Here is a 12,844-nt window from a genome sequence, read left to right as displayed (position 1 = left end):
GCTTACACACACTCTCTCTCTCCCTGCTTACACACACTCTCTCTCTCCCTGCTTACACACACTCTCTCTCTCTCCCTGCTTATACACTCTCTCTCTGCTCATGCACACACTCTCTCTCTCTCTGCTTATACACTCTCTTTATCTCTCTCTCTCTCTGCTTATACACTCTCTCTCCCCCTGCTTATACACTCTCTCTCTCCTCCTGCTTACACTCACTCTCTCTCCCCCTCTGCTTATACACTCTCTCTCTCTCTCTGCTTATGCACGCTGTCTCTCCCTGCTTATGCACACACTCTCTCTCTCCCTGCTTATACTCTCTCTCTCTCTCTCCCTGCTTATACACTCTGTCTCTCTCCCTGCTTCTACACTCTCTCTCTCCCTGCTTATGCACACTCTCTCTCTCTCCCTGCTTTTCCACTCTCTCCCTGCATATACACTCTCTCTCCCTCTCTCCCCGCATATACACTCTCTCTCCCTCTCTCCCCCTGCTTATACATTCTCTCTCCCTGCTTATACACTCTCTCTCTCCCTGCTTATACACTCTCTCCCTCCCTGCTTATACACTCTCTCTCTCCCTGCATATACACTCCCTCTCCCTCTCTCTTCCTGCTTACACACACTCTCTCTCCCTCCCTGCTTATACACTGTCTCTCTCTCTCCCTGCTTATCCACACTCTCTCTCTCCCTGTTTATGTACATTCTCTCTCTCCCTGCTTATCCACACTCCCTCTCTTTCCCTGCTTATACTCTCTCTCTCTCCCCTGCTTATACACACTCTCTCTTTCCCTGCTTACGCACACACTCTCTCTCTCTCTCCCTGCTTATACACTGTCTCTCTCTCTCCCTGCTTATCCACACTCTCTCTCTCCCTGTTTATGTACATTCTCTCTCTCCCTGCTTATCCACACTCCCTCTCTTTCCCTGCTTATACTCTCTCTCTCTCCCCTGCCTATACACACTCTCTCTTTCCCTGCTTATGCACACACTCTCTCTCTCTCTGCTTATACATACATTCTCTCTCTCCCTGCTTATACATACACTCTCTCTCTCCCTGCTTATACACTCTCTCTCTCTCCCTGCTTATACACACACAATCTCTCTCTCTGCTTATACACTCTCTCTCTCTCCCTGCTTATGCACACACACTCTCTCTCTCCCTGCTTATACACTCTCTCTCCCTGCTTATACACTCTCTCTCTCTCCCTGCTCATACACTCTCTCTGTCTCTGCTTATGCACACTCTCTTTCCCTGCTTATACACTCTCGCTCTCTCTCTCTCTCCCCCTGCTTATACACTCTCTCTCTCCCCCTGTTTATACACTCTCTCTCTCTCCCCCGCTTATACACTCTCTCTCTCCCCCTGCTTATACACTATCTCTCTCCCCCTGCTTATACACTCTCTCTCTCTCTGCCCCTGCTTATACACTCTCTCTCTCTCCTCCTGCTTACACACACTCTCTCTCTCCCCCTGCTTACACACTCTCTCTCTCTCCCCCTGCTTACACACTCTCTCTCTCTCCCCCTGCTTATACACTCTCTCTCTCCCCCTGCTTATACACTCTCTCTCTCCCCCTGCTTATGCACTCTCTCTCTCTCCCCCTGCTTACACACTCTCTCTCTCTCCCCCTGATTATACACTCTCTCTCTCCCCCGCTTATACACTCTCTCTCTCTCTCCCTGCTTCTACACATTCTCTCTCCCCCTGCTTATACACGCTCTCTCTCTCCCTGCTTATACATACACTCTCTCTCCCCCTGCTTATACACTCTCTCTCTCCCCCTGCTTATGCACTCTCTCTCTCTCCCCCTGCTTACACACTCTCTCTCTCTCCCCCTGATTATACACTCTCTCTCTCCCCCGCTTATACACTCTCTCTCTCTCTCCCTGCTTCTACACATTCTCTCTCCCCCTGCTTATACACACTCTCTCTCTCCCTGCTTATACATACACTCTCTCTCTCCCTGCTTATACACTCTCTCTCCCCCTGCTTATACACTCTCTCTCTCTTTCCCCCTGCTTATACACTCTCTTTCTCTCTCCCCCTGCTTATACACTCTCTCTCTCCCTGCTTATACACTCTCTTTCTCTCTCCCTGCTTACACACTCTCTCTCTCTCCCTGCTTACACTCACTCTCTCTCCCCCTCTGCTTATACACTCTCTCTCTCTCCCTGCTTTTCCACTCTCTCTCTCCCCCCCCGCTTCTCCACTCTCTCTCTCCTCCTGCTTACACTCACTCTCTCCCCCTCTGCTTATACACACACTCTGTCTCACTGCTTATGCATACACTCTCTCTCTCTCCCTGCTTATGCACACTCTCTCTCTCCCTGCTTATGCACATTCTCTCACCCTCTCTCCCTGCTTATACACTCTCTCTCTCCCTGCTTATACACTCTCTCTCTCCCTGCTTATACACTCTCTCTCTCTCCCTGCTTATACACTCTCTCTCTCCCTGCTTATACACTCTCTCTCTCCCTGCTTATACACTCTCTCTCTCTCCCTGCTTATACACTCTCTCTCTCTCCCTGCTTATGCACACTTTCTCTCCCTCTCTCCCTGCTTATGCACACTCTCTTTCTCTCTCCCTGCTTATACACTCTCTCTCTCTCCCTGCTTATGCACTCTCTCTCTCTCCCTGCTTATGCACACTCTCTCTCCCCTGCTTACGCACTCTCTCTCTCCCCCTGCTTATACTCTCTCTCTCCCCCTGCTTATACACTCTCTCTCTCCCTCTGCTTATACACTCTCTCTCTCTCTCCCCCTGCATATACCCTCTCTCTCTCTCCCCCTGCTTACACACAGTTGGTCCTGATGACCACGACACACCAATCAGGAGAGAGAACTGAAGAGGCTCCCCCTTAGACAACGCAAGGCCTTAATCGCATGAAGCCTCTTTGCACTTCCTAACGCTGATCCAAGTTTTCCAAAATCCCAAAACAGTACAAGCCTCGTGAGTTGGGGAGCGCACGTTCATTCTGGCTGTGTGAGGCTTGGCGATAGTTGTCAGTGCCCGGCCAGCCCTCGTGAAGGTGGGGCTGAGCCCGTCACCTTCATCCACTCCTTCAGGTGGCTCCTTCCCCTGTAGCCGTTTGGCAGAGCAGGGTGTAACACTTGGCTGGTTCACGGGGCTGACTCTGTGGCTGTGGAGTCTCAGGCTGGGGCAAGGTGACAAATTCCCCTCCCGAAAGGGATGCCAGGTAAGTTGTGATGTCAAGCATTTGGATTGTCAATCACAGTGTGCAAGTTAGTGTGCTATTTAGTATTCTAGTTAGTGCGCTAGTTAGTGTGCAAGTTGGTGCGCTAGTTAGTGCATTAGTTAGTGTGCTAGTTATTGCACTAGTACGCTAGTTAGTCTGTTAGTTAGTGCATGAGTTCATGTGCTAGTGCATTTGTTAGTGTGCTAGTGCGTTTGTTAGTGTGCTAGTGGGTGCACTAGTTAGTGTGCTAGTTAGTGCAGCTGTAGTGTTGCAGGTTTCAGGAAGAGGGTTAAAGAGCATGACCAATGGTCAAGTGTTTGAATGTTCCAAATTGCGTTTCTGCTCTCTGCAATGTTTCCGTTGAGAATCTCTTGTTTGCTTTTCCCATTCTGTGCTCTCCCCCCGCCCTGTTCCCCGTTCCCCGGGCAGGACTTGGTGAAGAGCCACCTGATGTACGCAGTGCGCGAAGAGGTGGAGGTGCTGAAGGAGCAGATCAAGGAACTGATCGATCGCAACAGCCTGCTGGAGCGGGAGAACGCCCTGTTAAAGTCACTGGCCAAGCCGGAGCAGCTCTCCCAGCTCCAGGCTCAGCTCCGGAGTACAGCCAGCACCGCCAGTGGGTCATCAGGCTCCTCACCTCCCACCAGCACTGCCTGAGCTTGGGGGGGAGGTGGCACCGCGCAGCTGAGCGCTCAGTACTGGGCGAGGGGAGGGTGGGGGGGGGTGGAGAGGGGTGGCCCTGTTCCTAACCCCCTCCTCACCACCACTCTCCAACCCCCTTCAAAAAAACACTACGCACTAGAGCACGTCAAACTGCCGGGCAGGGGGAGGATCATGTGCTGACACTCCAGCCCGGGAGGCCACAGGGTGCAAAGTATTTCTAAACGGACTGATGGATGTGATGCTGCTAACCCTGGCATTCGCTGCCTTTTTAATAAGACTGTGTGCGGGGCGGGGTGGGGCCGTCAGACTGGCTGCTTTCTCCTGCAGGCAACTCCAGGCCAGGGCGGAGGTTGTGGAATGAGGTGAGCTCCTCTTCAACCCCTGCACTGCTGCCTGTCTGTCTACACTCACTCACTCACTCACTCACTCGCTCGCTCGTGCTCTCTCTGTCTCGCTCTCTTTCTCTCACAATTGCTTTCATTTCCTGTCTTTCACCCAGGCTCTCTCTCCTCCCTTGTTCCTGACTCCCACCTTCCCTAAGATGGGAATCCAATGAGTGAGCATGTTCATGGAGATGGGATATGGAAGCAGTGTTTGGTTGGGATGAACAGAGAGGGCGCGGGGGTTGGTGTTGGGACGTGAAATCCTTCTCCCCACTGTCCCACATTGCCCTCCTTCCTCAAGTTGTTTGGGTACAGTCACCCCTAGTCCTCCCCCACCCACCACCCCCCGCTGCTGGCCTCATGTCGATGTACAGGATTCCCACTGAGCGGGTTGGATAGAGAGAGAGCCTCTGCACACACTGCTTTTGTTAGTGTTTGTTAAAATTGATAAAAGAAAAGCCTTACCTTACCTCACTCGGCAGCGCCAGCCAATTGCTTCCTCAAAACGCCTGACGAAATGTTTTTCCACCAGCCTGGCCCCACCTTGAGGAGGGGTCTGAGCCCCACCCAGGACCCTTGTCAAGCGGAGGAAGCTGGTGACCCACCAGTTAGCGCCCTCATGGGGGCGTCCACACCAATCTTCGGGCCCCATTTAGCCAAGCCCAGGAAGAGTGGCAGCAGATTGGAGCTGGGTTTGGAGAGCAGGGGCCTTCCTGTTTCCGGATTGTCTCTGAGCCTTGACCTGCTCTTCCCATCACAAATGGACGCCCTCTGGGTGGTCAGGGAGTGAGAGAGATGGCTCCACTCTGATCCACGTCTGCCAGGGTTACCAGAGGTCAGCTCTAGCTTCCTCCGTCCGGTAATGGAAAGGCCACACATGAGCCTGGGGAGAGAGTGGGCGCTGGCACAGAGACTTAATGTGTCTTGGGGGGGGGGGGGGGGGGGGCAACTGTACGCCAAGGTCATAGATATCTGCAGAGAGGGGAGAGGTCAGTCAAAGGGCCTGGCTTCGAGGGTCTCTGGAGGTGGGAATGAGATTAAAACATCCCCGCTCCCTCTCACCCCCACCAGTTTAATAGAGATGAAACAACACCAGCTTTACTCAACTGCATTACTCTCTCTCCCTCTCTCTATCTCTCTCTTTCTCTCTCTCTCTCTCTCTGTCTAGTTTACATACCTACAGCCTTTATTGACTGAGGGATCAGTGAATGAGGCGATGCAATCCATTTGGTTCTTGAGGAGTGTGGTTTTTGACCTTTCCTCAGCTTCAATTGGGGCTTATCCGTTTTGAATAATCACTGGTTCGATTCCGTGGGGCGAGAGCATGAAACCGGGCGGAAGATAAGCTTTGTAATATTTACAAGTGGTGCATTTAGTTTCGGAGATCACCCCAAACTTTTCTTTTCGAACGAGGAGGGAAAGGAGCCAAGGGCTCCTCACAGGGATGCTTCAAAATTTGAACCCGGCTGTGGTCGCTCGGTGAGAGACTGGTGCTGTGGCTCCCCCTGCAGTGTGCGCTCAGTCGGGGCGTGGAATCCCAAGCTTAGGGCTTCATGCTGGAAAGGACTTGCTCAGAGAGAGTAGTCATGTGTTCGGTTGGTCCGGGGAGCTGGGTTGGAGGAATGAGTGGGTTTGGGGGGGCTGGTGACAGAAGAAACAAAGTTAAGGGTGGACGGGGAGATTGCCCAGCCACATGCCTGAGACTCCACAGGTTCAGTAACTCCTGCAGCTGAGCAGGGTAAACCAGTGACTGGGTTTGATACTGGGAGGGAGGGGGTAAGGACAATTCAGTCACCGCCCTGGCTGGTGTTGGGGGGGGGGGGGGGGGAGAGCCGCACTGTGCCAGAACGTTGTCTGCGGATGGTCCCGTTACACCACGGACGGTCGCCCTCGGGTGCAGAGGACAGAGGTCTGTCTGCTCAGAGTTGGGGAGCCGCAGCCACCAGGGCACGTGTGTGAGACCGAAAGATTCAGCTCTGAGCGGCTCCTTGGTGCTGTTTGACAGCGGAAGGAGGGAGCTCCCCCCACCCACCACCAACCCCTCCCGGGGTCTCATCCTGCCGTGGGGGTTTTTGAGAGTCCCGGAGGAAGCTCACTCTCTGGCCACAGTCCCGCGGGTGCTTGTGTAGGTCAGCAGGGTGTGGACATTTTATTCAGCCCAGCCAGAATGGCTTGCTGTACCCTGCAGTGACCTCCCACCTGGATGGAGCTGGGGCAGAGATTCCTTTGTTAAACAGAAACCCGCCCGCAGCCCTGCTGACTAACCCATTAGATTGCTTGTTGGGAGTGAGGGGTTAGGAAGATTGTCGCCTGTCTGTACCATGATTTCTGCTGGCTCTGTGGGGGGGGGGGGGGGTGGGGGGGGAGTGATCTCTCCGAATGGGACCGCGTTGGATCTAACCCCATGTGCACAGCACCGTCTTTATTTGCTCCGCCAACTTATCGTTTTGGGGATTTTTTTCTATGATGACAAAAAAAATCTCGTAATTAAAATTGAAAAGCACAATGCAAGGGCTGGCTGGTGCAGTTATCGCGCGGGGTGTGGAACCGGTGGTCCTGCTCGTTTTAACGTAGAAACTAGGAGCAGGAGGAGGCCACTCGGCCCCTCTGAGTCTGCTCCTCCATTCCAGCTGATCACCCCACTCAGTCCCCTGTTCCCTGGTGCATCTCCCATATCCCTTTGATCCCTTTAGACCTCAGAACTACATCTAACTCCTTGCAAAGCTTCGACGTTTTGGCGTCAACCCCAACGTTTTGGTGGCAAAAAAGTTCCCACAGGCCTCCCCACTCTCTGGGGAAAGACATTTCTCTCTCTCTCTCTCTCAGGCCTATCCCGTTTCCTTAGACTGTGACCCCCGGTCATCAGGAAGACCCTTCCTCAGTTTCCCCCGTCTAGTCCGGTTCGAATTTTATAGATTTCTATGAGATCTCTTCCCCCACTCCCATTCTTCCAAAATGCCACTGAATAGAACTCAAACCGATCCACACTCTCTCTTCATCTGTCAGTCCTGCCATTCCCGGGGATCAGTCTGGGAAACCTTCACTGCACTCCCTCCATCACCAGGACACCCGTCCTCAAATAAGGAGACTGTAACAGCGCACGGGGCTCCAGGAAGGGTCTTTCCAAGGCCACTGTATAATGGCAGCAAGACACCCCTGCTCCCACACTCCAATCCTCCCGCTATGAATGCTTTCCTCTCTGCCAGCTGCCCCTGCAACGCTTACTTCCAGCGACTGGTGTACAAGGGACACCCAGCTCCCACTGCACGTCCCCCTTTTCCCAATCGATCACCGTATAGATCGTAAGCCACCTTGCTGTTTCTGCTGTGAAAGCAGTTAACCTCGTACTTATCCATGTCAGATGTCATCTGCCACACACTTGCCCACTTTGTCCAAGCTGCAGTGCTAGTGTTGCTCATGTCACCGGCCCACTCACCCCCTCCCCCCCCCCCTCAGTGCAGCTTTTCCGGGACTTGCACCTTCGGGAGGCTGTCTCTGCCCCAGCTAGGAACAGACCCCGGTGCTGCCGAGGAGGTAGCTTCCAAACCCAGGATATTTCCAATCCCAATGTGATGGACCTCGAGCAGATCCGTAAGAGACCGTGCGCTCTCACCCACAGGGCCACCCTGGAATGCTTGGATCTGTTTCCCAGAAAAGCTGCTGTGGTAAATCGCCCAGCAGGTAACACGCGACTCAGCACACAGGAACCCGGGAGGAGTGAGCCATTTCTAATCACCGCCCTTGCTCTTGACGGTTCAGAGTTTGAGATGACATGCAGTCAGACAGCCTGGATATAGCCTTCAGTCCATGCCGACCAGATAGCCCAACCTAATCTAATCCCACCTGCCAGCACCCGATCCATATCCCTCTAACCCCTTCCTAGTCATATACCCATCCAAATGCCTTTTACATGTTGTAACTGTACCAGCCTCCACCACTTCCATACACGTACCACCCTGTGTGTGAAAAAGTTGCCCCTTAGGTCTCTTTTATATCTTTCCCCTCTTACCTTAAACCTATACCCTCTAGTTCTGGACTCCCCGACCCCGGGAAAAGACCTGGTCTGTTTACCCTATCCATGCCTCTCATGGTTTTATAAACCTCTATAAGGTCATCCCTCAGCCTCCGACACTCCAGGGAAAACAGCCCCAGCCTGTTCAGCCTCTCTGTATACATCAAACCCTCCAACCCTCGCACCATCCTTGTAAATCTTTTCTGAACCTTTTCAAGTTTTATAACATCCTTTCTATAAGGTGGAATTTAATGCAGTTTTCCAAAAGTGGCCTAATCAATGTCCTGTACAGCAGCAACATGACCATCCAGTTCCTGTATTCAATACTCTGACCAATAAAGGAAAGCATACCAAACGCCTTCTTCACTATCCTATCTACCTGAGACTCCACTTTCAAGGAGTTATGAACCTCCACTCCCAAAGTCAGTTTGTTCAGCAACACTCCCTAGGACCTTACTATTAAGTTTATAGGTCCTGCCCTGAATTGCCTTTCCAAAATGTAACACCTCGCAGTGTTAAATTTCAGGGCTGGGGAGGAGGCCATTCAGCCCACTATATCTGGGCCAACCTCACTGTGCAAGCTTTCTGCAAATGGTTTTACCCCTCTGCCTTTTTTGATCCCTTCGAGTGTTTCCCTGAGGAAGTTGCTATTTAATCTCTGGTTGGCAGCCTGGCTGAGCAGGGGCATTACCATCCTCCCGCTATGGGACTTTGTGCCCTCGAGTTGTTTGAGGAGTTCACATAGACTTGGCTGGGTTCAATACACCTGAACCCTGACTGCAGTGTTTGCTGGGGTGTGCCCCTGCCAAAGTGCGGGGCAGAAAACCAGGTTAATTCCCGCTGTGTGACTTTGACCTGTTGTTAAGGTTCTTTCTCCTGAGATACCTTGCACTCTTGATGCAACTGCAACACACCAACTTCAAAACTTTTATTCAGCGCAAACTTTCAGGAGGAACGTTGAACACCCACACGCACAAAACACACACCTTGCAGGGAGTCGTGTCAAAGCTCTCCCTGAACAAAGGAAACAGTCCTTCCTTTATACAAAATCTTTACATCACCGGTCAGTAATGCCCATAAGACAAACCTCCAGTCACTCCCCCAACAGTCACATCCCACTCAAGATACAATGCAGTGACCTGACCATCTCCAGAAACAATATAATGTCAGTAATCTGATAATGGTCAAATCTGTTAGAAATCATTTATTTTTAATGACAGGGAGTGGTCAGAATTCCAACTATAATGTCCTTATTGATTTCTGAATAGGAGATGATGACAATGTAACTGGCTCTGAATGGCAAGGAAATGGTCATGTGAATGGCTCTGAATAATAGGAGATGATAATGGAAATTCCTTTCACGCTGCCTGTAAGTCAGAGGCATCTCACCCTAGCCTCAGGACATCCAATTTCTTGCAGGTCAGCAGAGCAAGTTAGCTCTTTAATATATTACTGTGACCTCTGAAGTGACCCAGCAGGTCAGGGTCAGTTGGCTAGTTTGCGATGCGGAGTGAGACCAACCAGGTCACTGTGTAAGCACTGCCTTCTCACCCACACCCTCGCTTGATGTGTGGTGACCTCCAGTTCTCACTCCCTCGACCTGGTCTTAACTGTAAGCTGGGGAGGGGCGACAGTGAGAGGAGAGTGACTGCCCTTCGGTGGAATATTCGACCGAATGTGACATCAAGGAGCCTCTACCAAAGCTGGAATGGAGGGGCAGGTTCTGATACCTGGTATCGTTGTTGGAGATCAGTCACCTCAACTCCAGGGTATCTCTGCAGGAGTTCCTCAGGGGAGTGTCCTGGGCCTTCTGCTGCTTCATCAATGACCTTCCCTCCATCATAAGGTCAGAGATCGGGATAATGGCACAATGTTCAGCACCAATCATGACTCCTCAGATACTGAAGCAGCCCGTGTTCAAATGCAACAAGATCGGGACGATATCACTCACAAATGATGCACTCCATGAATAACCTCCCTATCAGCGTCACGAGGTTTACCACTGATCAGAAACTGAACTGGACTTGCTATGTTAACACAGAGGCTGGGAATCCTGCAGCGAGTAACTCCCTTCCTGACTCCCCAAAGCCTGTCCACCATCACAAGGACACAAGTCAGGAGTGCGAGGGAATACTCCCCACTTGCCCTGGATGAATGCAGCTCCAACAACACTCAAGAAGCTTAACACTCTCCATGACTAAGCATCCCCCTCTTGATTGGCACCACACCCACAAACATCCCCACCCTCCACCACCAATGCTCAGTAGCAGCAGCATGTACCATGGACAAGATGCGCTGCAGAAATTCACCAAGGCTCCTCAGGCAGTACTTTCCAAACCCCACAACCACTTCCATCAGAAAGGACAAGGGCAGCAGATACAGGGGAACCCCACCCCCTGCAAGATCCACTCCGAGTCACTCTCTATCCTGAGTTGGAAATACGTCAGCCGTAACTTCACTGGGTTAAAGTCTTGGAGTTCTCTCCTTAATGTCTGGAGGGAAGTGGGTTTGGAAGGTGCTGTCGAAGGAGCCTTGGTGAGGTGCTGCAGGGCATCTTGTAGTTGGTACTCACATTATCAAGCACAGTAATCTGACAGCAAGCCACAGAAGGAGTTATTAGAGCTGATGGGTGTAGTTGGTTAACACACAACTCCGGAACTGGGTGGAGACACTTCCCAGGTGAATGCGAGCTGGGTCAGAGGGAGATTTAAACTGAGTGAATTAAGGTAGAGAGGGAGTCTGATGGGAGTGTATTTGACAGACCAGGACATGAGCATCTGAAAATCCAGGAGTGGAGGGGTGGGAATTTGGAGAGGTCAGACCTGGACTGAGTCACCAAGAGGCCGAAGGAAATGGGAGCTCCTGGAAGAGCTTGGAAAATGGATTGGGAACGTTGAACCCATGAAATGCAGCAGGTGTCAGGGAGAAAACGGGAAGAGGTGGTGATGGCCAAATCTGTACAGTCCCAATTCCCAAGGACTGGGATCCTGACCGATTCCTGAAGAAGGGCTTATGCCCGAAACGTCGATTCTCCTTCTTCTTTGATGCTGCCTGATCTGCTGCGCTTTTCCAGCAACACATTTTTAAGCTCTGATCCCCAGCATCTGCAGTCCTCACTTTCTCCATCCTGACCGATTCCCAAGCATCAGGATCTATCCTCATTCCTGAGCAGTGGAATCCATGTGAATTCCCAAGGATCGGGATCCCTCGAAATTCCCAAGAACTGGGATCCATCCCAATTCCCAAGCAATGGGATCCATCCCAATTCCTGAGCACTGGAATCCACATGAATTCCAAAGGACCAGAATACATCCCAATTCCTGAGCACTGAGATCCATATAAATTCCCAAGGATCAGGATCCATCCCAATTCCCAAACACTGGGATCCATCCCAATTCCAGACACTGGGATGCATATGAATTCCCAATTACCAAGGTCCATCCCAATTCCTGAACACTGAGATCCATATGAATTCCCAAGGATCAGGATCCATCCCAATTCCCGAGCACTAGGATCCACATAATATTCCAAGGACCAGGATCCATTCCAGTATCAGACACTGGGATGCATATGAATTCCGAACAACCGGGGTCCATCCCAGTAGCTAAGCACAGGAATCCATATGAATCCCCAAACACTGGGATCCAACCCAATTCCCAAGGACCAGGCCCCATCCCAATTCCCAAGCACTGGGATCCATTCCAATTCCTGAGCCTGGGACCAATCCCAATTCCCAAGCACTGGTATCCATATGAATTCTCAAGGATTGGGATCTACCCCAATTCCCAAGAACTGAGATCCATATTAATTCCCAGACACTAGGACCCATCCCAATTCTAGAGCATTGTGATCCATATGAATTCCCAATTTCCAATCACTGGTAGCCATATTAATTCCCAATGACTGGGATCCACCCCAATACCCAAGCCCTGTGATCCATATGAATTCCCCAGTACCAGGATCCATCCCAATTTCCAAGCACTGGGATCCATATGAATGTACAAGGACTGGTATCCATCCCAATTCCTGAACACTGAGATCCATATAAATTCCCAAGGATCAGGAACCATCCCAATTCCTGAGCACTAGGATCCACACAATATTCCAAGGACCAGGATCCATTCCAATACCAGACACTGGGATGCATATGAATTCCCAACAACTGGGATCCATCCCAATTGCTAAGCACTGGAATCCATATGAATCCTCAAACACTGGGATCCAACCCAATTCCCACGGACCAGCCCAATCCCAATTCCCAAGCACCATTCCCAGGATCCATTCCAATACCAGACACTGGGATCCATATGAATTCCCCAGCACCAGGATCCATCGCAATTCCCAGACACTGGGATCCATATGAAATCCCAAGCACAGGGATCAATTCCAGAACACTGGGATCCATCCCAATTCCTGAGCACTGGAATCCATATGAATTACCAAGCCTCAATTACCATCCCAATTCACAAGCACTGGGATCCATATGAATTCCTAGGGACCAGGATCTATCCCATTTCCCTAACACTGGGATCCATATGAATTCCCAAGCACCTGGATCCATCCCAATTCCATAGCACTGGGATCCATCCCA

General features: G+C 51.3%; 1 protein-coding gene across 2 annotated transcripts in view; it reads left to right on the top strand.

The window, feature by feature from the left end:
* tsc22d4 (TSC22 domain family member 4) overlaps nucleotides 1-6,747 on the top strand; it is a 106,591-nt gene extending 99,844 nt beyond the window's left edge. For both annotated transcript variants that reach the window (XM_087982713.1, XM_087982712.1), the window contains one exon: nucleotides 3,625-6,747. In XM_087982713.1, the coding sequence (XP_087838839.1) occupies nucleotides 3,625-3,944 (320 nt within the window). In that variant the 3' untranslated portion in view covers nucleotides 3,945-6,747. The remainder of the gene's footprint in view (nucleotides 1-3,624) is intronic.
* Nucleotides 6,748-12,844: the final 6,097 nt, after the last annotated feature.

Source organism: Chiloscyllium plagiosum, unplaced genomic scaffold (assembly GCF_037043375.1).
Source record: "Chiloscyllium plagiosum isolate Xiang-an unplaced genomic scaffold, Cpla_swu_hap1 HiC_scaffold_44, whole genome shotgun sequence".
Taxonomy (NCBI): domain Eukaryota; kingdom Metazoa; phylum Chordata; class Chondrichthyes; order Orectolobiformes; family Hemiscylliidae; genus Chiloscyllium; species Chiloscyllium plagiosum.
The sequence above is the reverse complement of the archived record's forward strand: the minus strand, read 5'-3'. Positions and strand labels throughout refer to the sequence as shown.